The sequence below is a fragment of the Notolepis coatsorum genome (genome assembly GCF_963971535.1).
Source record: "Notolepis coatsorum genome assembly, chromosome: 3".
In the NCBI taxonomy this organism is placed as follows: Eukaryota; Metazoa; Chordata; class Actinopteri; order Aulopiformes; family Paralepididae; genus Notolepis; species Notolepis coatsorum.
The window spans coordinates 39584942-39610260 of NC_140167.1; the positions used below are offsets into that span (position 1 = coordinate 39584942).

The 25319-nt window shown below is 43.7% G+C and overlaps 1 protein-coding gene across 1 annotated transcript in view; it reads left to right on the top strand.

The window, feature by feature from the left end:
- Window positions 1-5801: 5801 nt before the first annotated feature.
- Window positions 5802-25319, top strand: part of lrrc9 (leucine rich repeat containing 9) — a gene marked incomplete at both ends in the record, with an annotated part of 76473 nt that continues 56955 nt past the window's right edge. Inside the window, 11 exons of the mRNA XM_084311177.1 lie at window positions 5802-5845; window positions 6945-7014; window positions 7101-7319; window positions 8741-8881; window positions 14648-14711; window positions 14810-14880; window positions 16040-16222; window positions 16493-16648; window positions 20725-21506; window positions 23235-23366; window positions 23497-23676. Of these exons, the coding sequence (XP_084167303.1) occupies window positions 5802-5845; window positions 6945-7014; window positions 7101-7319; window positions 8741-8881; window positions 14648-14711; window positions 14810-14880; window positions 16040-16222; window positions 16493-16648; window positions 20725-21506; window positions 23235-23366; window positions 23497-23676 (2042 nt within the window). The remainder of the gene's footprint in view (window positions 5846-6944; window positions 7015-7100; window positions 7320-8740; window positions 8882-14647; window positions 14712-14809; window positions 14881-16039; window positions 16223-16492; window positions 16649-20724; window positions 21507-23234; window positions 23367-23496; window positions 23677-25319) is intronic.

The window sequence follows — 25319 nt, forward strand, 5'->3', positions numbered from 1 at the left end:
AGCCCACCTAGATGTCCTACACGACAGTAACAGAAGAAAGCCTGCACCTTCCAGCAGCACAAAGGCAAGTGTTATGTACATTGACCCCGCTAGCAGCGGGGGCGCCCAGGTGCTCTTAAAGGTGGTCCGCGTAACACTGAGTTACCAAGATAAGGTCATGGACACTTACGCCGTCCTTGACGACGGGTCAGAGAAGACCCTTCTCCTCGCGTCCGCTGCGGCCCAGCTGGGGCTGCGGGGGAGCGAAAACCAGATGACGATTCGGACAATAAGAAGAGATCTAAAGACGATAAAGGGCGAGAATGTCTCCTTCACTATCGCAGCAAGCGGGCAGCCAGAGAGACGGTATAGGATTACTAATGCTTTCACCAGCCAAGAAATAGGCCTATCACAGTACACCTACCCCATCGCCAAGCTGATGGATAAATATGTGCACCTGCGCCAACTACCTATCCCGCTCATAGACGGTGCCACCCCGACCCTGCTGATAGGCTCCGACCATGCAGACCTCATAGTCCCGATAGACCGGGTCCACACAGGACCCAGAGGCTGTCCTGCAGCAGTCGAGACCCGCCTAGGATGGACATTACAAGGCCCCCTCGCTAAGTCTCTTAACCGAACAGCAGCCACTAACTGCCTCCACTCCAGAGTGACAGAAGAAGACACCACTCTCCTACAGCACGTCGAGAGGCTATGGACACTAGAGACAATGCCCTTTAAGAACGAAAAGAAAGACATTCGTTCCAAGGAAGACATTTACACTATAGCCCTCCTCGAGCAAGGGACAAAGAGAGTCAACGTCAACGGAGTGATGAGATACGCAACTCCACTCCTGAGGCGAGAGGGTATGCCTACCTTTCACGCCACAAAAGAAGCGACGGAGCGGTATCTATTGAACACAGAGCGGCGCCTAGCCAGAGACCCCGCTCAAGAGACTGTGTACTGCGCTGAGATTAACAAGCTAATCACAGCGGGACACATAAAGAAAATTGACATTAAAGAGGCCGATCAGACGACCGAATCATGGTACGTGCCGCACCACAAAGTCCACCACAACGGCAAGGATCGTATTGTGTTTAACTGCAGCTACCAGATCGGATCACAAAATCTGAATAAAGAGCTCTTGCCCGGCCCAACACTCGGCCCCTCTCTACTAGGCGTGTTACTACGTTTCCGCCAGGACCAGGTGGCCATCAGCGGCGACATCAAAGGGATGTTCCTGCAGGTGAGACTAGTGGAGGAGGACAAGCCCCTGCTGCGGTTCCTATGGAGAGAGAGGATCGGGGATGAGCAACCAGCCATCTATCAATGGGAAGTCCTCCCTTTCGGAACCACATGCAGCCCATGCTGTGCTACGTTTGCACTGCAAAAACACGTCGCAGAGGACCCAGCAGCAGATGAAGAGGTCCGACAAAGTGTAGGAAATAGTTTCTACGTGGACAACTGTTTGCAAAGCGTCTCGACGCCAGAAGAAGCCGAGGCTCTTCTACTCAAGCTCCGCGCCTCCCTGATCAAAGGCGGCTTTGATCTCAGACAGTGGGCCAGCAGCGACCCGCAAGTATTGCGCAGCCTCTCCCCCAAGGACAAGGCAGCGAGCAGCGAGACCTGGATGGCGACCATCCCAGGAGAAGCCCAAGAAATGACACTAGGACTAGTCTGGCGCTTCAAAACAGACTCACTCCATTATAGACACAAACCCCTGACCAAGGAGCAGGGAAGGTCGACGGCACTACCGACCACCAGACGGAGTGTATACAGAACACTCGCCAGACAATATGACCCGTTGGGATGTATTCTACCTTACACCACCAGGGCAAAGATGATTGTAAGAGCGTTATGGGACAAGGACCAGGGCTGGGACGACCCCATACCCGAACACCTTGCATCCACATGGAGAGAGTGGGAGACGGAACTCCGCTCACTCCCAGGTGTTAACATACGCCGCAGCTACTTCCCACCCACAGTGAGGCCAGAGACATGCAAGATGGATCTACACGTCTTCAGCGACGCCTCCGAAGTAGCCTACGGTTCGGTGGCTTACTTGCGTGCCCGAGAGGAGGGAGGAGAAATACATACTGCTTTCATCCTGGCTCGCTCAAGAATAGCCCCACGAAAGCAACAATCTATCCCGCGTCTAGAGCTCTGCGCAGCCCTAGCAGGAGCGCAGCTCGCCACGTTAATCCAACGTGAACTCACCATTCCGGTGCAAAGAACAATCTTGTGGTCAGACTCCACGACAGTACTCACATGGATCCGGTCTGATTCGTGCAGATACAAGGTCTTCGTGGGAGTCAGAGTCACAGAGATTCAAGAGTTAACAGAAGTAGCGAGCTGGAGGTATGTGGACACAAAACACAACCCAGCTGACGTCATCACCCGGGGAATGTCCCTGGATGACCTCACCCGTCACAACCTATACAGTGACGGACCAGAGTTTCTCAAGCTCCCGGAAGAAGAGTGGCCTACACCCACCCCACGGGAGGCGAGTAAAGAGGAGGCCGAAAACAAGAAATCTATGTTCTGTGGATTGAACACACTCGTCTCCACAGACCCCGACATAGACGATTGCCTCACCCTAGAGAGTGCGCAGCTAAAGACATTTCTGTGGCACCACCCAGAGGTTCAGCCCACTACTGACATTTCAGCAGCTGACTACGAAGAAGCAGAACTTCTTCTACTACAACGAGCCCAGAGAGACTCGTTCCCCGACGAGCTAGACTGTCTACAGGGAGCAAAGCCCGTCCCATCAGACAGCAGACTGCTCCACCTAGCACCCGAGAGCGACGCCCATAGTCTCATCAGAGTGGGTGGTCGTCTGCGGAGAGCCCCAGACTTACCGGATGACGTCAAGTACCCGATAGTCTTGAACAGCCGACACAAGGTCACAGAGCTGATCATAAAGAAATACGACGAGGATGTGCACCACGCAGGGGCAGAGAGAGTCTTCGCGGAGATCAGACGTCGTTATTGGATACTGCAAGGGAGAGAAGCAGTGCGGCGCTTCCAGCGAACCTGTTTAGACTGTCGTAAGTGGCGAGCACAGCCCAGTATACCCCGGATGGCAGACCTACCTCCCTGTCGCCTCCGACTCGGCGACAAGCCCTTTCACTCCACCGGTATGGACTGTTTCGGCCCGCTGTATATAAAGAAAGGAAGAGGAACCGAGAAGCGGTGGGGTATTGTATTCAAATGCATGACCACCCGAGCGATACATATCGAACTCCTTCCAACCATGAGCACAGACTCATTCCTTATGGCCTTCCGAAGATTCACATCACGGAAAGGAAAACCGTCTACATTATTGTCTGATCACGGGACAAACTTCAAAGGCGGAGAAAGAGAGCTGAGAGAGAGCTTCCAAGCTATGGGCCCAGAACTTAAGACCCACCTCGCTCCATCCCAGATTGACTTCCAGTTTAATCCCCCGAACGCACCTCACTTCGGTGGAACTTGGGAACGAGAAGTACGTTCTATAAAGACAGCCCTGTACGCCGTGCTTGGGGCCCAGACCGTGGCGGAAGAAGTCTTAATGACAGTCCTCACGGAGATCGAGGGAGTATTGAACTCAAAGCCCCTCGGTTACGTCTCAAGTGATGTAGCAGATGTCGACCCAGTCACCCCCTACACACTCTTGATGGGGCGGCTGGACCCCGCGCTACCCCAGACAATGTACAGGCCTGAAGAAGCGAACGTCCGAAGAATGTGGAGGTACAGTCAAGTATTGGCTGACAAGTTTTGGAACAGCTTCCTACTCCACTACCTACCGTCTCTACAGACCCGCCAGAAATGGGTAAAAGAGAGAGACAATTTGACAGAAGGAACAGTCGTCATGATTATCGACCAGTCACTACCCCGAGCTATGTGGCCGGCTGGCCGCGTAAGCAAAGTGATCACCGGTGCCGACGGAAAGGTCAGAGCAGCTGAAGTGCTCGTCCAAGGGCGGACCTACACCCGACCCGTGGCGAGGCTAATAGAACTGCCAAGGCTCCCCGATACCATCGATGACGACCATGACCCCATGACTTTGTGAATTGACTGACCCTCACAGCAGACATTGAGTAGTGGACAGTGCGGTTAATCTGTCTCTGCTTAGCTAATTAGGTGGGACTAATTAGGGGGCGGCTGTTACGAAGGATCAGATTAAACCGAGTATATATATTTATTTGTTGATATATATTGAATAGTATTTGTATATCGTTTGATATCCCTTGTATATTCCTTGTACATATACACGGAATATCCCTTTAGCCTACTATAGCCCATAATAGTTCATTCTCCTATTGGACAAAGGACCAGGCGCCAGGGGACCAGCCCCCGGAGTCAAGTTCAAAGTTACCGACAAGACATGTCTGTACTAGCCCCGGCCCTGCCCAGGGATACGGCGACAGAAATGAGAGTGGCACTATTTGTTCACCGTGCATATAAATATGGCGTAAGTGAATACAGAGGCACTTAGTCAGAAACTTAGTAACCAACGTGAAGCCTCACCCACGATACGACGTGCGGTGAAGTATGGCCTGTTTGGCCCCAGAATAGCATTGAGACCGCGTGCGAATTAATAACTGAATTGTCAGAGTTTTGGCACTGTACCGTCGAGTGCGACGTATTTCTATTAAGTTAATAATAGTCTATTGTGTATGGTGCATCGTGCGGTTAGAGTTCTAAAGTGACCAGCATCTCCAACGCTTCCTCGTGTTAGCTAGATTCTTATCCAGGCTGGGCCGACCACATGGCGCTTTCATCCGAGGAGATCTAGGCTAGGACCGAATGGACATGTACACTGGATTACCTACCCGACGTCTGCATAGCCCTGTGCGGCTGGAATATATATTTGCTTTGGTACTGTGATTTGTGGAGCGGATAATCGCCGACGCCTGTGAGTGTTGGATTTACCCCCGAGAGGAGTCAAGGTCGAGTCGGCGCTCAGAGAGCCTGAGGCCGCCTAGCTTTCTTCACTGTGGAGCTACAGCCTACAAGAGAACCAAGCTGTATTCGTCTGCGGATCAAGAGTCTATCGCACTGTCTTCTGTACTCGAAGTCTCCCTAGATATCGTTGACCAGACGTTCTACTACCGACAGCTCTCCTACCCCCCCTGCCGGCTTACAACCGGGAGGACCCCTTCCAGTATATCCCGCTATATCATTAAGTGTACCATAGATATAATTCCCTAAGAGCCAGGTTGTATACTTGCCTCCTGCGTAACCAGAGAATGGACATTCAGTGTTGATTTGCCTACGAATACTCATTTGCCTTACAAGTGCAATCAAATGTAATATAAGTATCATATGTACCTTTTGCTCCATTAAATACTTGATTAATACCTTTGACTGGAACCGATTTCATTGTGGGAAGTGTTCATCATATTCATATATTGTGTACTGTATGGCCAGTAGTTAAAGTACATAAAGCGGTAGTGGTTTAATGATACCATACTTATCAATACAGTCAGGGAATTGTACCCCTCAGTTACACATATTATTTATATTATTCAAATGAAGTCAAACATGTTTCATTGTGATGTCACAGTATGATGCCATAATCAAACATTCTAGAACGTTTGTGTATCTATTCAACATGTTCCATTGTGATGTCACAGTATGATGTCACAGTATGATGTCATAATCAAACATTCTAGAACATTTGTGTATCTATTCAACAATTCTCTCAGAAGATATCAGATCTCAGTAGACAAGCGAAGATATCACTTGTTGTTTCCGGCTACTTGTCTGTAAGCTTGAATATATACTGTAGATACAATTAAAAAATCACCACATGAAAGAGGAAACAAGCACTGAGTTTAATGCCCACCAAGGCCATCCTGTGTGACTGCAGCGCCTATTTCAAGTAAGTTATCTTGTTATCAGGTTAGCTGGCGATTCTAGGAACTTTTAAACAAGGGGGCACAGCAAGAGCTAGTATGGGGCGGCACAAAAAAAAAACTGAAGTAAAAAATATTTTTTTGACATGAAATATTTATTTTAAATGTTTTATATAGCTAAGTATGACCGGTAAGTATAAAGGAAGTTGGGTTTATCTAGACAGGTACCCTAAGTGTAGCAGGTAAGATCATAGCTGTCAATAGGGCTGTACCGAATGTCATTTTTTAACATTCGAAGCTTCGATTGAAGTATTCGAACGAAGTTTAGAACGTCTACAAAAAAAATTTACTTCATAAAAAAAATGTAAATAAGAAAAAGTATTTAATTTTTTTTTAACTAAATCCTCAATTTGAATAAAGTGATTAATCTGATTAAATGAGTATTTTTCTTTTATTAAATACACATCAGTTTCGTCAACATAAATAATCCAATAAGGGCACGGTTGGTATGAAAGTGATGGTGATGTCTTATAGTATAATATTAGTGTAGCCTAATCTTGAACTGCAACTGTGAAGAAAACCCCCATTGGTTTAAACAGATTGAATAGACAAACAAAAAAAATATTGATTTAGAATTCGAATTTCAACATTATGATCAAAGCTTCGAAGCTTCGAAGCATTCGGTACAGCCCTACAATATTGTCACCCACTGTAACAGAGAAGCCGTTGGCCTTGCTGAGTTTGTTATTTGATCCAAAGAGAATGGACTGTTTTACCCAGGTGTAATGATAGTTTGTTATCAGCGAGCCAGGTGCAGATTCTGCTGAGTTCAGAGCTGAGGGCTTTTTCAACCTGCAACTTGTCCCTGTCAGAGACCAGCAGGGCTGAGTCGTCCACGAACAGGAACAAGTTGCAGTCACAAGCTGATGACATGTCATTTGCATAAATTAAGAACAGTAACGGTCCTAGTATGCTTCCCTCATAATCATATACTCAATCCAACGAGAGGCACATGCACCTGTATTTGTTTACACAACATGCCTGCAATCTTGGTGTAGTAACTGCAATTTAATCAGCTGTTGCCCCCGTTTCATGATGTATTCCTTACACTGTTGTCAATTTCAGGACAGAAAGTTATGATAGTGAAATACAGAGGCACGATGGCATTGGTGAAGAGGAGGTTGTCAAAGAATTGGTGAGTTTGCTTCTAGTTAAATTACCTATACATGAGGTGTAAATCAATTGATCTCTACTAGTTACTGCATTTATACTTTCTAACAGTGTATGGCCAATGGAGTGTCGTTTGAGAAGATATCACAGAATGGGTGTACCGTCACTTCCCTGGAGGTCTTCTTCTCTGGGTACCCCCGCATGGTGGGGCTTTCCCTCTTCCCGAGGTTGTGCCAGCTCACAATAGTAGGCCAGAACATAAGCCATATCCAAGGCCTCGAGTGCTGCCCGTTGCTGCAAGAGCTCTGGGTGGTCGAATGCCAGCTGAAGGTAGGTTTCTCATGCAAGTCGTAGGGTGGCCACTGTACTCAGACTGTGTATCCAGTTATTAGTCTATATTATTAAAGATGGGGGGCATGCACACAATATATACTCCAATTAAGATATTCTAATTCTAATTCATACACCATCAGAAAGCTGGGACCTATAGGGAATCATTTGAGATGCATCTCAACACTGTATGTCAGCCTCTTCTAACTATGTAATTAAGTAATTTTTAGAATCTCACCTATTAAGACTCTGAACATTTTGAGTGTAGAGAGGCTCAGGACATTATGTGATGACCTAATGATTGGCAGATATGATTGATCAGATATGATTGATCAGATATGATTGATCAGATATGTCTCGTAAGTTGCTGCAGCAATGTTTGGGGTTGATAACAGTAGTTCCACTGATTCAGTAAAAAAAAAATTACCTTGAGAATTTAAAAGAAATGGTAAAAAAAGAGAGAGAAAAAAAACATTACGACCATGAGACCTTGAAGATTTATTTTTTTAAAGTTCAGCCACTTCGGCGATTGGATGGCGAGCACTCCTCTCTGAAAATGAACAAAACCCCTGTGTCAAGGTACCTACGCAAGATTGAAGGAAATAGATATCTGCACACTGGATTACAGCTCCCAATACTTTATTGAATAAAAAGAAGAGGAGAGAAGGTAGGGAAGGGGAAAGGGAGGTGGTAGGTTGAAGGAGGGTGGTTATGGGTAGGGAAGGTTGAATGCTTGGGAGAACAGGTGCGGTTTGAGTTGGGATTTACTGCATGCAAAAAACTGCATGGTTTTGGCCCAAAACAGCATGGGACTAACATACCATGGGCATGGCAGGACAGGGGACACTCCTGTGGTTCCACTGAGCCCATTTTCATTCACACATGTTGAATCTACCAACTTTTCCAGTGACCTAGCATGACATGACTGGTGTCCACAGATTGTTGATGATATCTAGTAGTAGTTTCATATAATACCACTACCTCCACAAAGTGTGGAGGTGTTTAAAAAATTAAAGAAAACTAGAGCCTTATGTATGTTTGAAAAATAGAAAATGCCCCCAAAAAACTAGAGTCTGTGAAAGGAATCACTTTCACAGACTCTAGCTTTTATAGTGTATATATATATATATATATATATATATATATATATATATATATATATATATATATATATATATATATATATATATATATATATATATATATATATATATATATATATATATATATATATATATATGATATTCAGGCTAAATAAGTTAATACCAGCCACTTCTAGAGGGTCCATTATAGCTTACATAGCAAGTACCTCAATATCAATATAGCCAATTATTATACTTGATCATATTGTGCTGAAATGTACCATACGCCTACAGTACACTCACATGCATTTTTATTGTCTACTGTCCTTTTATTTGCAGGAAATATCTGGACTTCAGAACTGCCTTCAATTACAGAAACTGTACCTTTATGATAATCAGATCAGCAAAATAGTACATTTGGAGTTGCTGATCAATCTGCAGGTGCTGTGGCTCAACCACAACTACGTCACTCACATCGAGGTGTGAACATTTTTATTTTCTTTACACCATACTGTGGCCAGCATTACTATTTATGCATTCCCATACATAGATACATTATTATTTGTGCAGTGTTTCCCATACATAGATACATTATTATTTGTGTTTTCCATACATACATTATTATTTGTGGTGTTTCCCATACATAGATAATAATAATAATAATAATAATAATAATAATAATAATAATAATAATAATAATAATAATAATAATAATAATAATAATAATAATAATAATAATAATAATAATAATAATAATAATAATAATAATAATAATAATAATAATAATAATAATAATAATAATAATAATAATAATAATAATAATAATAATAATAATAATAATAATAATAATAATAATGACTTGGATTTATATAGCGCTCTTCATGAGACCCAGAGCGCTTCACAGAGTCCATTATTCGTTCATACACAGTCATACCGGTGGTGGTAAGCTACAATTGCAGCCAGAGCTGCCCTGAGGCAGACTCACGGAAGCGTGGCGAATAATCATCGCCTACGGCCCCTCCGACCACCACCAACATTCATTCACATGCATACACATTCATACGAGGCAAGTAGGTTAAGTGTCTTGCCCAAGGACACAACGGCAGTGGGATGGACATGGGCTTGAGCGGGATTCGAACCACCAACCCTTCGATCATTGGACAACCCGCTCTACCCCTGAGCCACACCGCCCCACGATACATTATTATTTGTGTTTCCCATACATAGATACATGATTATTTTTGGTGTTTCCCATACATAGATACATTATTATTTGTGTTTCCCATACATAGATACATGATTATTTTTGGTGTTTCCCATACATAGATACATTATTATTTGTGTTTCCCATACATAGTGTGACGAGCCTGGTGGGTTTCAGACTCGCCATGGTTCAAATACAAACAAATTTGAATGTTCACACAAGAGCAATATCAATCATTATTACATGGCGTTTTAACATTTGCCGAAATGCTTGATTGTGATTGGTCAATAGCGCTCGGTTGCCCCTAGCAGCGGTCCGTTATTACTCGATAACGGACCGCTGCTGAGCAATAATGACCGCTGTTCGCAGCTGGAGCAATCAAGCCCACTGACACACACTGCATCAGTGCAATCAGACACACCTGCCGGCTGCCGGCGAAGCTGCCGGCGATGACAGCGCGGAGCGACAGAACAGAACTGTGTCTGCATTTGATCTCGTCTTGTCGATGGTGTAAAATGAATTAGGTATATTGTTAGTAAGTTAGCCATGTAATAAGCGGGATAATGTATAGCTACGAGGTCATTGTCGCAAAATAATTGACCGACACAGAGTTTAGAATACCGAGGCGCCTCGCAGAGGTGTTCTAAACGTAGTGAAGGTCAATTATTTTACGACAATGACCTCGTAGCTATACATTATCCCGCACATATTTTATTGAATAAGGGCAGAATTCAGTTCGATAGGCAAGAGAATGGTCGTAATACCGTCCGATGGTCAAAAACACAAAACAGGCTCTCGTACACAAAAAGGGATTGTTCAATACTCAGGGTAGTCGTCCGGTCCAGGGTCAGTACACAAGGGGGTTTCTCAGCCAGTCTAGAGTCCAGTACACAATGAACACCTTCTCGCCTTCACCTCTCCTTTCACTACCTCTCACCTTACACAACTCCGAATATCTCAATCTCTCTCTCTATGTCACAACTCCAACCTCACCTCCACTCAACTTACTTCTGACTAACCTAGTGGCTTTGTAGTGTGTGTCTCTGGGGTGTGTGCACGTCAGATGTGGGTGAACTAATGATGCGCAGGTGTGTTCTATCAGTACTAATCAGCAACCTAATTGTTTCTACTCCTTCCGTGGCAATAATATCTCCCATCCTTCTCATGTCCATGAGAGGGGGGGGGGTGATATCTGCCACAATAGATACATTGTTATTTGTGGTGTTTCCCATACATAGATACATTATTATTTGTGGTGTTTCCCATACATAGATACATTATTATTTGTGGTGTTTCCCATACATAGATCATTATTATTTGCGTTTCCCATACATAGCTACATTATTATTTGTGTTTCCCATACATAGATACATTATTATTTGTGTTTCCCATACATAGATAGTTAGTTAGATACATTATTATTTGTGGTGTTTCCCATACATAGATACATTATAATTTGTGGTGTTTCCCATACATAGATACATTATTATTTGTGCAGTGTTTCCATACATAGATACATTTATGGTGGTCCACAATGATATAAAGCAGTAATTGGGAAATAAGTTTAATAAATGTAATATTTTTAATCTCACCTATTCAAATTCGGAACATTTTGGACTACATCAACTCCAACATTGACCGTGTCACCACCCTTAAACAGATGAATACATTCCCCAATCAGAAGCCGTGGATAAACAGAGCTGTCCTTTACTGCTAAAGGCACATGACACCACTTTTAGATCTGGTGACAACTGACAAGCAGGTCTACTGTTCAGTGAGGCCTAACCTCAATAGGGGAATCAAGCAGGCCAAGCACAGCCACAAGCTAAGGGTTGAAGAACACTTCAACAACTCTGACCTCCGGGCGGCTAAGTGGCGCAGTGGGCAAGGCGCTCGCCACTAATGCTGGAGATGCTGGGTTCGAGCCCAGCTCTCGGCATTGCTACCAGCTTGGCTGGTCGTTCATACTAATAGGGGGTAGGAAGCTGTTGGGTGGGGATCGGACGTTGTGGACAGCGACTCCTACAGGTCGGTTGATGCGCCTGCGCAGCAGAATCAGGAAGCAACGAGGGCGGCGTGTCCCTCCCACGCAGACCCTCGCCGCTGAGAGATTGCGCTGTTCAGGTGAAAAGATGCGACAGCTGCCTCCTCGAGTACCGGAGGGGACACGTGATGCAAGGCTTGGTCCACATTGCAGCCGACCTGTGGGAGGCATGGCCTAACAGCGTTCGAGACAGGGGAGGGTAGAATTGGACAATACGAAATTGGGATGGGAGAAAAATAGAAAATGGGGGAAAAAGTAGATACAAAAAAAAAACTCTGACCTTTGACGCATGTGGCAGGGCATCCAGGCCATCACGGATTATAAACCCACCAACAACTCTCCCCCATCCACTGACCCCTCCCTCCCTGATGAGCTCAATAACCTTTATGCCTGCTTTGACAGAGACAACCAGGAGGCGCCCATCAAGGCTGCCCTCCCTGCTAACCTCCAACCCCTCACTCTCTCCCCCACCGATGTGTGTGCCGCACTGAGCCGGACTAATGCATGTAAGGCGGCTGGCCCTGATGGCATCCCCGGCCATGTGCTAAGGAACTGTGCTGAGCAGCTGACCGAGGTCTTAACCAACATTTTTAACCTGTCACTAGCCCAGGCAGTTGTCCCAGTGTGCTTCAAAATCACCTCCATCGTGCCAGTGCCGAAACACTCCGCTGCCCTCAATGACGACCCTCAATGACTTCCGCCCTGTTGCACTTACCCCAAATCATTATGAAGTGCTTCGAGAGGCTGGTCCTGGTTCACCTCAAATCTGGCCCTTCACCCTCACTGGATATACACCAATTTTCCTACCATGAGAACAGGAGCACAGAGGACGCCATCTCCTCAGCACTACATTCTGCCCTCTCCCACCTGGATGAGAGCAACACCCATGTGAGAATGCTGTTCATCGACTTCAGCTCAGCATTCAACACCACCTGCCCCTCCAAACTCATCTCCAAACTTGGTGACCTTGTGGAAACTAAGGACCTCGACATTAACCGCTCTGTCTGCAACTGGATACTTGACTTCCTAACCAACAGACCCCAATTTGTTAGGATAGACAATCTCACCTCCACCCTCACCCTGAATACCCCCGCAAGGCTGTGTGCTGAGCCCCCTTCTCCACTCCTATAAATGGCACCAACACCATTATCAAGTTTGCAGATGACACAACGGTGGTGGATCTCTTCAAAAACAATGATGAGTCGGCCTATAGGGAGGAGGTCCAGGTCCAACCCACCTGGCAGCATGGTGCACTGACAACCTAGCCCTCAACACCAAGAAAACCAAGGAGCTCATCGTGGACTTCAGGAAGACTAGAGCTGCACGCCCCATTCCATATCAACAGAACGGAGGTCGAGCATGTCTTCAGTTTCAGATTCCTGGTTGTCCACATCTCAGAGGACCCTCAACAACTCATCACTGGTCAAAAAGGCTCACCAGCGTCTCTTCTTCCTGAGGAGACTGAGGAAAGCTCACCTGGCCTCAACCTTTTCCGGTGCACCATAGAAAGCATACTCACCAGAAAACACTGCAGAGGGTGGTGAAAACCGCCCAACGTATCACCAGTACATCACTCCCTGCAATTGAGACCATTCATCACAAACGGTGTCCGAGGAAGGCATGCACCTCTCATCCCAATCATGGACTGTTTGCCCTCCTCCCCTCTGGGAGGTGCTACAGGAATCTCCGCTCCAAGTCAAGCAGACTCAGGAACAGCTTGTTCTCCTCAGCTGTCATCTCCCTGAACTCTGTACCACAATGACAGCCCCACCCCGTATGCATTTTGAACTCCATTGCCTACACTCTAGGCTCTCATTGCCTATACTCTAGGCCCTGTTACCCATACTCTACAAACTTTGAACTATGTTGCCTATACTCAATTTATACCTGCCTACTGCTTTCACTGTCTACACTGCCTTACACTGTAATCATAACTACCTACTTCAAACTATATTCTACCCATATAACTTTGTATGATAGCATGCACAATAATGCTGTATACACTGTATATATATATATTTATATATTATTTACGGTGTATATATATTGCTATATTTCCATATCTGTCTGAATATACCTGCATATAATCCCTATACCTATTTCTACACCGGCATATACCTATATAACTCTGTATGATAGCATGTACAATAATGCTGTATATACCGTATACATATATTTATATTTACCATATATATCTATATCCACATCTGTCTGTATATACCTGAATATAATCCTTTTTACATATCTGTAGATACTATATCTATTGATTGATTGATTGAAAATTTGATTAACAGATTGCAGAATGGGTACAATACAGTACAGCTCAATACACACAATTGTTAAGGGGATGCAGACCAGAGAAAGACTTTCGTCTTGTTTACATCAGGGTTCCCCATTTTCAATTCATCATACATAGCATCATATATCTATAGCTGTATATATCCCTTACTCACTCTTACAAGTTACTGCTGGCCAGTATGACTTACTACTATAGTGCCTTTATACCTTTATACCACTGTACATAACAATACTATAACACTGTACATACATCTGATCACTCAGTAGTACTCATTTATATATTTTATATCTAGTTTAATCACCTGTATATTGTATATTTCTATTGCACTTTACTGTTACATTTGTACTCTGGTTAGATGCCAAACTTATTTCCGTTGTACTGTACTTGTGCTGTATAACGACAATACAATCTAATGATCTAATCTAACACATTTTAATCTACTTTTGAGTGTAGAGGCGCTTAGGACATTATTTTTCCCAATTTGCTACAATAACACGTTAATAACGTCCCCTTTTGCATGGCCCGATCCTCTGCTTGACTGTTCCAGTTCGTCAACCACCACCAATTATCTGTGAGAAATGCTGCTTGCCATAGAATATAAGACAACTTAGCAGTCTTGATAAGTTTTACTTTGTAAGAGTAACGTTAGTATGCAGCCTATTTTTATGGAATTTCTCATCTGTTTTTGTGCTTCCACAGGGGTTGGACACTCTTCAAAACCTGAAAGAACTGAATCTTGCTGACAACAATATTGAAGAGATAGGTAGGCTTGATGATCTTCTATGTTTTGTCCCAAGCTAGATTGTGTTTGAGCTGTTTTACAAAATACATAATCAAATAATTTGTTATACTCTTTCAAAGGATCTAGCCTTGACTCTAATGTCAACCTCCAAAAACTTAATCTTTCTGGGAACAAAATCAGCTCCTTTAAGGTAAGAGGAACCTTTTCTATCTTTAATCTTTTACTTCTTATTTACACATGACCTTTATTTCCACATCGTTTTTGAAAATGTTTTTTTTCAAAGCACACAAACTCCCAATCTAGTAGAACAGACCAGAGTTGGTGAACAATGTTGAGATGCTTTACACAGTCAATCATGTAGATAACACAAAATCAATAGGGGAGAAAGAAAAGCACAAAAGAAAATACAGATGATAGATGCAACACAAAAAGACAAGACAAGTAGGCAAAGTGCCCACGTACCTACAGACAAACTCAGAGTCCGATTCTTCTATTTCAGTGAGGAATAAGGCCCAGACCTCATTTAACCCTCCAGTCACCCTTGTCGCAATTCTCGGCAAATAGCCTTTTTTTCATGTGTGTGTGTGGATAGCGTTGGCTATATTTTATGTATATGCCGGGAAAGTAGCTCAGTCTCACATCTTTGACTCACATTCCAATAATCCATGTTTGTTTGTTTTTCAAAAATCACTATTAAGCGCACTGCATAAATGTGTCACACCTTCCACCCTAGTCGCAGAAATGAACAGGTTAGGGTAACCCTAACCCCCTAACCTTAACCCTAACCCTAATTTAAAAAATGGTTAAAATCCTGAAAATGAATAAATATTCGATATGTATGGTGAGGACTGAAGTTAATAATGATATTCATGAAAATAAATTGGAACAATACATGAAAAAGATATGTTTTACTGAGATCGCAGTTTTCGGCAAAGGGCTAAAGGTGTGATTTTTTTAAAGGTTGACTCAAGGGTTAATATGTTAAAAAATTTATCACCCAGATTATAATTCTCATCCAGGGAATGTATATACATTTAATCTATTCAACAAGGATATGTATTAATATATATATATCCAGTACAATTGTGATTGGTAACCTGCTTCAGTAGTTTGTTAATGCCAATTCCCTATTGTCATAGACGTCTTGCATATCTGAGTTTTAAACTAGGCTAGCTGATCTATATAGCTTTGCAACTGGATAGCTTTCTAATGAATGCACAGAGAATAAATTGGTATCTATCTTCTTGTCTGACTCTGGAAAAGACATTTCCCATAATGTTGCCATGTTCCTTTAAAGACCCCCCTCCCCCAACAAACTAACCTGTCTGCCCCTGTGGTGAATGTAACAGGAGCTGACTCTTCTCAGCCACTTGCCCCGTCTGAGAGAGCTGGGACTGAACAACCGGGAGTCTACGTCCAACCCTGTGTGTATCCTCTGTAACTACGCCACCCACGTGCTTTACCACATGCCAGGCCTCCAGAGGCTCGACACCTATGATGTCACGAGCAAGCAAGTGAAGGATGCGGCTGAGGTACGGTAAAAGCCAGTGGGCACTAGGGCCAACTTGATGTCATTGGGGGCTCTAGTAGCCAGCTGCCTTCAGTCCCTAAAGGAATGCTGTTTTCTGGTCGCTGCACAACAGCTTACACAACACAGTGGAGTTATCGCAACAACTTAGTTTTCCTAATCTTCGGTGAGGCTGATCTATGTCAATTCTATATTGTGTTTGTGCCTACGATGTACGTTAGACCTGCCACATTTACATACAGCAGATGTTTTTTCTTCTGCTCTTCCCTCCCAGTCCACGGTGATGAAGAAGATGATGTATTATAACATGCGTGTTTGTACGGCTCAGAGGAACCTGGCAGAGACGCAGGCTAGTCTGCTGGAGCAAAAGAGGCCCCTATTACAGTTACCTGGGGAGCGGATCAGGACACTCAACTTTGCCATAAAAAATGTACGCACAGATACTAGACAATTTGTTGCTTTAATATGACTACAGCTTTGTAAATCTTTAAAGGGTTTAAAGAAAATCTTTAAAGAATTCCACTCTGGACTATTCATGGAATAGGTTGCTTTACTACAGAGTAAAATGAGCCCACAGCCAGCTCTGTAAATTTTGTCAGGCCAGAGATATTAGCCCTAAACTACTGCACATGCTCCAGCTTCTGGCTTTACAAAGAACTAAACTGAGGTGAAAAAGGGCGGGCGTCAAACAATGCCAGTTGAAGGTTGCCTCTCCTGGGGGCGTCTGGGTAGTGCACCAGCTTAATCAGTCGACCCTACGAACAGTGTTCGTGGGTGGGAAGGGGTATAAGCCCTGGTCGTTGCAACAGCGACTCCTACTGGTGGGTCGGGGCGCCTGTTCAGCAGGGAGGGGATCTGGGGGAGATAGCATGGACCTCAGCTCAGTGTTACGCTCTACCAGTGAAACTCCTAGCTGTCAGGTGAAAACGCCATCCTCAAACCGGCAGTAGGGCAGCATATACCAGGGGGGTTTGGCATACCGACTAAATTGGGGGATGGGAGAAAAGGTGAAAAAGCTACACTTTGGTAACACTTTATAATAACACTCAGTTATAAGACCTTTATAAAGTATTTGTAGATAATGAACTAATCATGAACAAACCATTTATATACATTCATAAATGATTATTAAATCATTTATAACTATATTTGTATAACATTTACAAATTAGTTCTACATTATTTATAACTCATTATCAACATTGTTTGTACTTGATTTGTTCATCATTAAATAATGTTGTTTAATGTGTAGTAACACATTTGTAGATGCTTTGAAAAATGGATATGAAAGAACTACTATACTGTACCTCCATTTATTTGTTCATGTTCAACAAATGATTTGTAAAACATTCATAAAACATCTATAAATCATTTGCAGATGCTATTGTGTGCCCTAATCTAAAGTGAAGACTATTCATCATTAACAAATGTCTAATACAGGGCAGCTGGGTGGCGCAGCGGACATTACGCTTGTCACCAATGCAAGAGACACCGGGTTCGAATCCGGCTGTCTGCGTTGCCTCCGGCTTGGGCCGGCCGTCATACTAACTCAATTGGCAGAGTTAGCGGGTGGGAAGTCGAAGGGTGGTAGTCTGGTCGTTGTGAACAGCGACTCCTACAGGTCGGTTGGGGCGCCTGCACAGCAAAGTCAGGAAAATGGCGGGGGCAGTGTGAGCCTCCTACACGTCACTCCTCGCCAAATGAGAGTCCGTGCTGGCAGGTGGGGGGCATATGCGAACAACGATCAGGACAGGGGAGGGAGAATTGGCACGAGAGGTAAATTGGGATGGGGAGAAAAATCACAGAAAAAGGAGGAGAAAAAAGTAGATACAAAAAAAGAAAAATGTCTAATACAGTTAATTATTTGTTGACTTTTTCATCACCTGTTGTTGACAGCTTTTGGATCCACCCTTCTTTGTGACATCAAACAGTGACAGAATTAGGACTATAGATAAATGCAATTTTATAAAATACATGTGCAGTGCACACATAACATATAGTGTAACGTGGGGGACACTAGGACCCAGGAGTACCCTGGCCAGGTATTGCTAGATTATGTAGAGGGAGTCTCACGTGAGTGAGACTTCACGCTTGTTCCCGTCTGTTTGAATGGAAGCTACATACACGTTATACATTAGCAGAGCCAATGAATTTGTGCTGCCCCACGCTTTTAAGGTATGAGCAGGCTAAACACCTTTTTTGTTGGTAAATCTATTCCATAATTTCCGACCTACAACTTAATCGTCCTATATTTTGTGTAGACGTACTTGATGTGGTTGGACCTTTCCTCATTCCTGTGAAAGCAGTTGCTGGCTGGCTAATGTGCGCTCAGTATATGTATGTAGTATGTGGGCAATAATTATTTGTATTTGCAGGCTGTATAGGCGCCGATACAGCCTGAAAATACAAATAATTATTACCCTCATGTCATCATCACATACCACAATATACTGAGCACGCATTAGGAACAAACACATAATTCAAATGTAACGTTAGTGCCCACCACATCAAGTACGTCTACACAAAATATAGGAGTTGTAGGTCTGAAATGATGGAATAGATTTACCAACGAAAAAGGTGTTTAGCCTGCTCATACCTTAAAAGCGTGGGGCAGCACAAATTGCTAATGTATAACGTGTATGTAGCTTCCATTCAAACAGACGGGAACAAACATGAAGTCAAGTCTCACTCGCGTGAGACCCTCTACATACTCTGGCAATACCTGGTCAGGGTACTCCTGGGTCCTAGTGTCCCCCAGGTTACACTATATGTTATGTGTGCACATGTATTTTATATGTTAATAAAATTGCATTTATCTATAGTCCTAATTCTGTCACTGTTTGATGTCACAAAGAAGGGTGGATCCGAAAGCTGTCAACAACATTTGTAACGTGATGAAAAAGTCAACAAATAATTAACTGTATTAAGATAAGATAAGATATTCCTTTATTGATCCCCTTGGGGAAATTCAGGCATCATAGCAGCATGGGGGGGAGGGGGGGGGGGAGGGTACAGGTAGTAAAACAACACAGTATACAGGTAGTAAAAGACAACACAGGCAGTGTAAACAAATTGATCAATATGGTCAATATAATTTACTATCTGACTAGCTGAGGAATATTCACATTGTTCACAGTGTCACATAAGGTGCAGTATGCATGAGGTAGTGTTATAATTTACTATCTACTGAGTATACATTAATCAAAGTACCAGGGTAGTCTACGTTGTCCCCCTTGGGTTCCTATAAGTCCCAGGTCAATGTCTGGTAGCAGTCGCTGTCGCTGCCCCCTGTTGTGGGGCCTGGAGGCTGCTAGTCGCTGCCCACTGTTGTGGAGCCTGATGGCCGCTGGTATGAAGGACTGTCCGAGGCGGTTAGTTGAGTGTCGGGGGGGAATGAGTCTGTGGCTGAACGAGCTTCTCATCTTGACTAGCTCGTCGTAGAGGGGGTGGTAGGGGTTCTCCATGATGGCATCCAGCTTCCTTATCATCCCCCTCTCTACCATCACCTCAAGTCTAGGTAGCTCGACTCGTATTAGACATTTGTTAATGATGAATAGTCTTCACTTTAGATTAGGGCACACAATAGCATCTGCAAATCATTTATAGATGTTTTATGAATGTCTTAACAAATCATTTGTTAAACATGAAAAGACAAGTCTGGTAATTGCTTTGTGTGTATTCATAAATGTCCACAAATAATAAACTATTAGACATTTGTTAATGATGAATAGTCTTCACTTTAGATTAGGGCACACAATAACATCTGCAAATGATTTATAGATCTTTTAAGAATGTTTTACAAATAATTTGTTGAACATGAACAAATAAATGGAGGTACAGTATAGTAGTTTTTTCATATCCATTTTTCAAAGCATCTACAAATGAGTTACTACACATTAAACAACATTATTTAATGATGAACAAATCAAGTACAAACAATGTTGATAATGAGTTATAAATAATGTAGAACTAATTTGTAAATGTTATACAAATATAGTTATAAATGATTTAATAATAATTTACAAATGTATATAAATGGTTTGTTCATGATTAGTTCATTATCTACAAATACCTTATAAAGGTCTTATAACTGAGTGTTATTATAAAGTGTTACCAAAACGGTAACTCTGTTACTCGTTTTGGATCTTCCTTAACTCATTGTAAATCAGAATATATGTCTGTTTTACTCCAGTGTTACAAACTTTACCAATGTAAACAAACCTTTCACTGCCACAAAATACAGTAAATACAATTAAAAACACATTAATTACCTGTTACCTAGTGTTAGTCCTTCTACCAAGAGCTCAAACAGTTAAAGAGTGAAAACATGTCTCCATTGCTACTTGTTTTTTGGCGACGGGCGCCACCCATTTCTTTACAATTGAATCATTGAATATTTGAATACAAATGATTGGGCCTTTAAGGATAAAATGTTGTCGCAGTCTCACTTCAAAAGCTTATTTTACACAACTAAGATCTGTGTTGTATATCGGTGTCAATTCCCCAGCTGGAGTGTGAGTTCTCGGAGGCGCAGCAGGCCAGTGGCAGGGAGTCCGCTTGTACCTGGGAGGACAGGACACCTTGTCTGGCTGAGAGTCCAGAGGACAGAAGTGGCGCCCACGTGGACATCAGCCGAGGTCCTCCCAGCTCGGACGGGACACCCTGTCTGGCTGAGAGTCCAGAGGACAGAAGTGGCGCCCACGTGGACATCAGCCGAGGTGCTCCCAGCTCGGACGGGACACCCTGTCTGGCTGAGAGTCCAGAGGACAGAAGTGGCGCCCACGTGGACATCAGCCGAGGTCCTCCCAGCTCGGACGGGACACCCTGTCTGGCTGAGAGTCCAGAGGACAGAAGTGGCACCCACGTGGACATCAGCCGAGGTCCTCCCAGCTCGGACGGGACACCCTGTCTGGCTGAGAGTCCAGAGGACAGAAGTGGCGCCCACGTGGACATCAGCCGAGGTCCTCCCAGCTCGGACGGGACACCCTGTCTGGCTGAGAGTCCAGAGGACAGAAGTGGCACCCACGTGGACATCAGCCGAGGTCCTCCCAGCTCGGACGGGACATCCTGTCTGGCTGAGAGTCCAGAGGACAGAAGTGGCGCCCACGTGGACATCAGCCAAGGTCCTCCCAGCTCGGACGGGACACCCTGTCTGGCTGAGAGTCCAGAGGACAGAAGTGGCGCCCACGTGGACATCAGCCAAGGTCCTCCCAGCTTGGACCAGCTGATCCTCAGAAAACTGGAGGCGCTGAGACTGAGGCTGAAACACTGGAACAGGAGACTAGAGGAGTGAGTTCACGTTAAGGAGATGTGGGAACTATAAATATCATGATAATCACATGGGATTTCTTTTTTCATATTGATTGTATGCCATGATTTCTGCTTTTGGTTGAAAATCATCACATGTTAAATAATCCAGTTGATATTCATCATTTTGGACTGAATCGTAAGGGTGTGATTTCAAACTGAGTCTGTAAGTTTCCGTTGACATTGTCAAATATTTTCAGGAATTATATGGTGAGAAATGTCACTTAATTTCTACTTTCTATTATTGATTTAGACAACATAATTGTATATCACAGCGGCTGAGTGGCGCAGTGGGCAAGGCGCTCGCCACTAACACAGGATATGCTGGTTCGAGCCCAGCTCTCTGCGTTGCTACCGGCTTGGCCGGCCGTCATACTAACACAATTGGCAGTGTTAGAGGGTGGGAAAGCCGGTGGGTGGGGATTGGACGTTGTGGACAGCGACTCCTACAGGTCTGCTGGTCCGCCTGTCCCCATACAAAAAAGAAAGTTTCCATAACATAGTACATATCTTTTGTCCTTTATTTGAACAGGTCTCATTGAGATTGAGATGTCTTTTTCAAGAGAGACTTGTATATAATAGTCATACAAACACAATGGCCAAACGAGTGCAGTTCAAACATAGATCACCATACAGTAGTCGAACAACAAGTTCAACAAGTTCAACACTTTAGACTTCTAACGGAATGAAATTTTCTAATTTCAAGGTTTTCTGCTATTCATTCTATAAAACCAGTTTTACCAAACTTAGTTTTTATATGTGGTGTATCTAAAGCTAAGTAATCCTGTGTGACCTAGTACCATATTTAAAGCAATCAAGGAGCAGAGATAATAGGGACGTTTCATAAGCAGAGCTTTATAGATCAATTAAATACAATGCATACTTTCTCTTAGTTAAAGAAGGCCATCCCATCTTTTCATATAAAACACAGTGGTGAGTGAGAAGTTTATCTCCAGTGATAAAACGCATTGTGCTATGAGGAACAGTATCGAGGAGTTTTAAGGTGGAGGGAGAGGTATACAAAATGTCACCATAATCAAATGCAGACATGATTGCACAATGGTCTTCCAACTGGCAGTAGAAAAGCATAATTATACGATATAGACATGAAATTTGACACAGTGATAGATGTTGGTGTACCAGTGATGGTTGCCCTATAATCAGAGGTCAGAATTCACAATTTGACAATACATACCGTAGGTCCAATTGACACAAGACTTCATACACATCTCCATCTAACTTCTGTCTTCAACTTAGCCACTATGCATTGCATAAAGACAATAGCTACAGAGCTTGGGTTGAAGCACATATTGATATGATCACACTGACAGACAATAGGTGATAAATATCGATGCATTGCCCCATCCTTGAGATATTGAACAGATTACTTGAGAAGTAAAGTATTTCAAGTTCAAGTTTTGTTTTATTTGTCACATATAAGGTGCATGTACATTTTAGTGAAATGCTTGGTTCTGTATGACCCTCCTGAAAGTGTGCTTCATATAGTAAAATGTAAAAGAATAATGACCAAACACTATACAAAATATACAATATACAAAACTAAAATGTACAAAATGCAAAAACAAAATGCAAAAATGAGGTAGAGAGGTAGTGCAAATCCTTTAGTAATAAATAGATAAAATATGGTATTTATGATATTTGTTGTTATATACATCTGTTTCCCATTGTGTTTTATTATTTGTGCTCCAGCATTGAGGCCTGGCACCAACAGGAAGTGACACGAGTCACAAACAGGAAGGACCTGACGGTGCACTTTCTGCTGATGGAGCTGGAGACGGTGGGGAATATCCGCTTTGAAGAGCTCTGCTCCACCGATCCCTGGTACATCAAGTCACAGTGGCATTACTATCCATTATAGCCAAGGAAATTATGAACAGATTTATTGACGTGGAATCTAAATGAAGAGCTCACTGACCCCCATAATGTTTTGTTTTTGTTACGCTCTCAACAGGTTCACATCCTGTTATGACCTCTTTCTGTCCCGGTTCTGTGCTTTGGACTACAAAGGTTACAGCATCACTGGCATCAAGGTCAACGGTATTATCCGCATCCACAACCGTGCTTTGAAACGTCGCTTCGAGGACAGGCTTGACTCCCTGTTAGCCAGCAAAGAATCAACAGGATTTTCACAGTGCGTACATTTTGTATCCGTTGGTATTTACAGTAATTTACAACCATGTATTAAAAACTGCAATTGACAGTGAGTTTACCTGCCCAGCAGAAATAGAGCAAGCTCTGCATCACTTTTCAAGCCCATGCATGCACAACAAAGGTTTTCCACAGACTCCCAGAGCCACCAGCAGCTTTAAAGGGGCACTTCACTGGGGGAAAAAACCACACATTTATTTTGTACATAATCTCACACATATCCCAAGGCTCAAAACAGTTTTGCACACATTCATTTAGTTTTACAGTTATTGAGAGTAAATTAGTTTGAATATGGCCACCTGTGATGTCATCAGAGGACACTGTGTTGTGTTAATTACAGCAAATAGCTATCCTTATCTTTGTTTGATCACTGGTGGCCATACTCAAACTCATTACCTCTCAAGTCATGTTGTGTCTTTTGACGAGGAGCGCGATGGTGATCTTAGTCTTCCAATGGGACCCTGGGAACACTACTTAATCAAATCAAATCAAATTTATTTATAGGGCCCGACAACACACGTTAATGTCCCCATGGGCCGTACAGATCTTCTTTAAACAAGTCAAGAAGAAAACATAACAATAAGTCAAGAACAGAACAAGAACACCATAAGGTGCAAACATTTTTAGATGGATGCAAATAAATGAAAGAATGCAAGCACTCCCAGACATACCCCACGCGAAGGTAAGGAAAAACTCACTAAAACCTAACAATAGGGAAAAAAGCTCCACAGGCAGTGTGGAGGAGAGAAACCTTAGAAGGGCCATTCAAGGGGGGATCTCCCTTCTTAGATGTTGGTGATAGTAGTGTTGCAGACGGACAGTTGGTAAGCATGCACTCATGTGTGTAGTGGAACACAGATGAGTGCATGCAATAGCAACTGTACATTTTGAAAAATTAAAGATAGAGCTAATAGCGATAGCAACTGAACATTTTGAAAGATTAAAGATAGAGCTGATAGCAATCTATTTGAGGCACAGGGGCGGCGCAAAGAGGGTCACGTCCTCCCCGTCTTAGTCAAGGGACATTTAACACTCCGGTCGTTGCTCAGGGACAGCCGGAGACAGGGAGATAGGGGGCGGCGCAGAGAGGGTCACGAACTCCCCGACATCATCGCGGGACATCCGGCACTCCGGTCACCACTACGAGACCTCCGGAGACAGGGGGGCACGCAGAGGGGGTCGCAACCTCCCGGCCTTCGTCACGGGACGTCCAACACTCCGGTCAACACTCCAGGACAGCAAGTCATAGGGAGACAGGGAGACGGGACAGGCGTTAGACAGCTCATGAGATTGTAGTAGGCGGACATAGCAATAGATACAAGTGGTAGGCATATATGTGAATGGAGTAGATATATGAAGTAGGCGTATTATGTGAATAGAAATGGAAGTACTTAACCCAGCAATGAAACCGCATTGACTGTTAATCTGTTAACAGTGTTAATACTGTTAATCAGTTGACAGGACCACGGACAGACGGCGGTGAATAACTGATCCAAGGCCTCGGATGTGCATGTAGAGCAGTCACTACAATCTTGGCCAAGACCCCGAGGCATCCATCACCTTAGTCAGCGCCAGGAGACGGGCACTCAGAGAGAAGGGGGGGGGGGGGGGGGGAGTTAGAGAGTT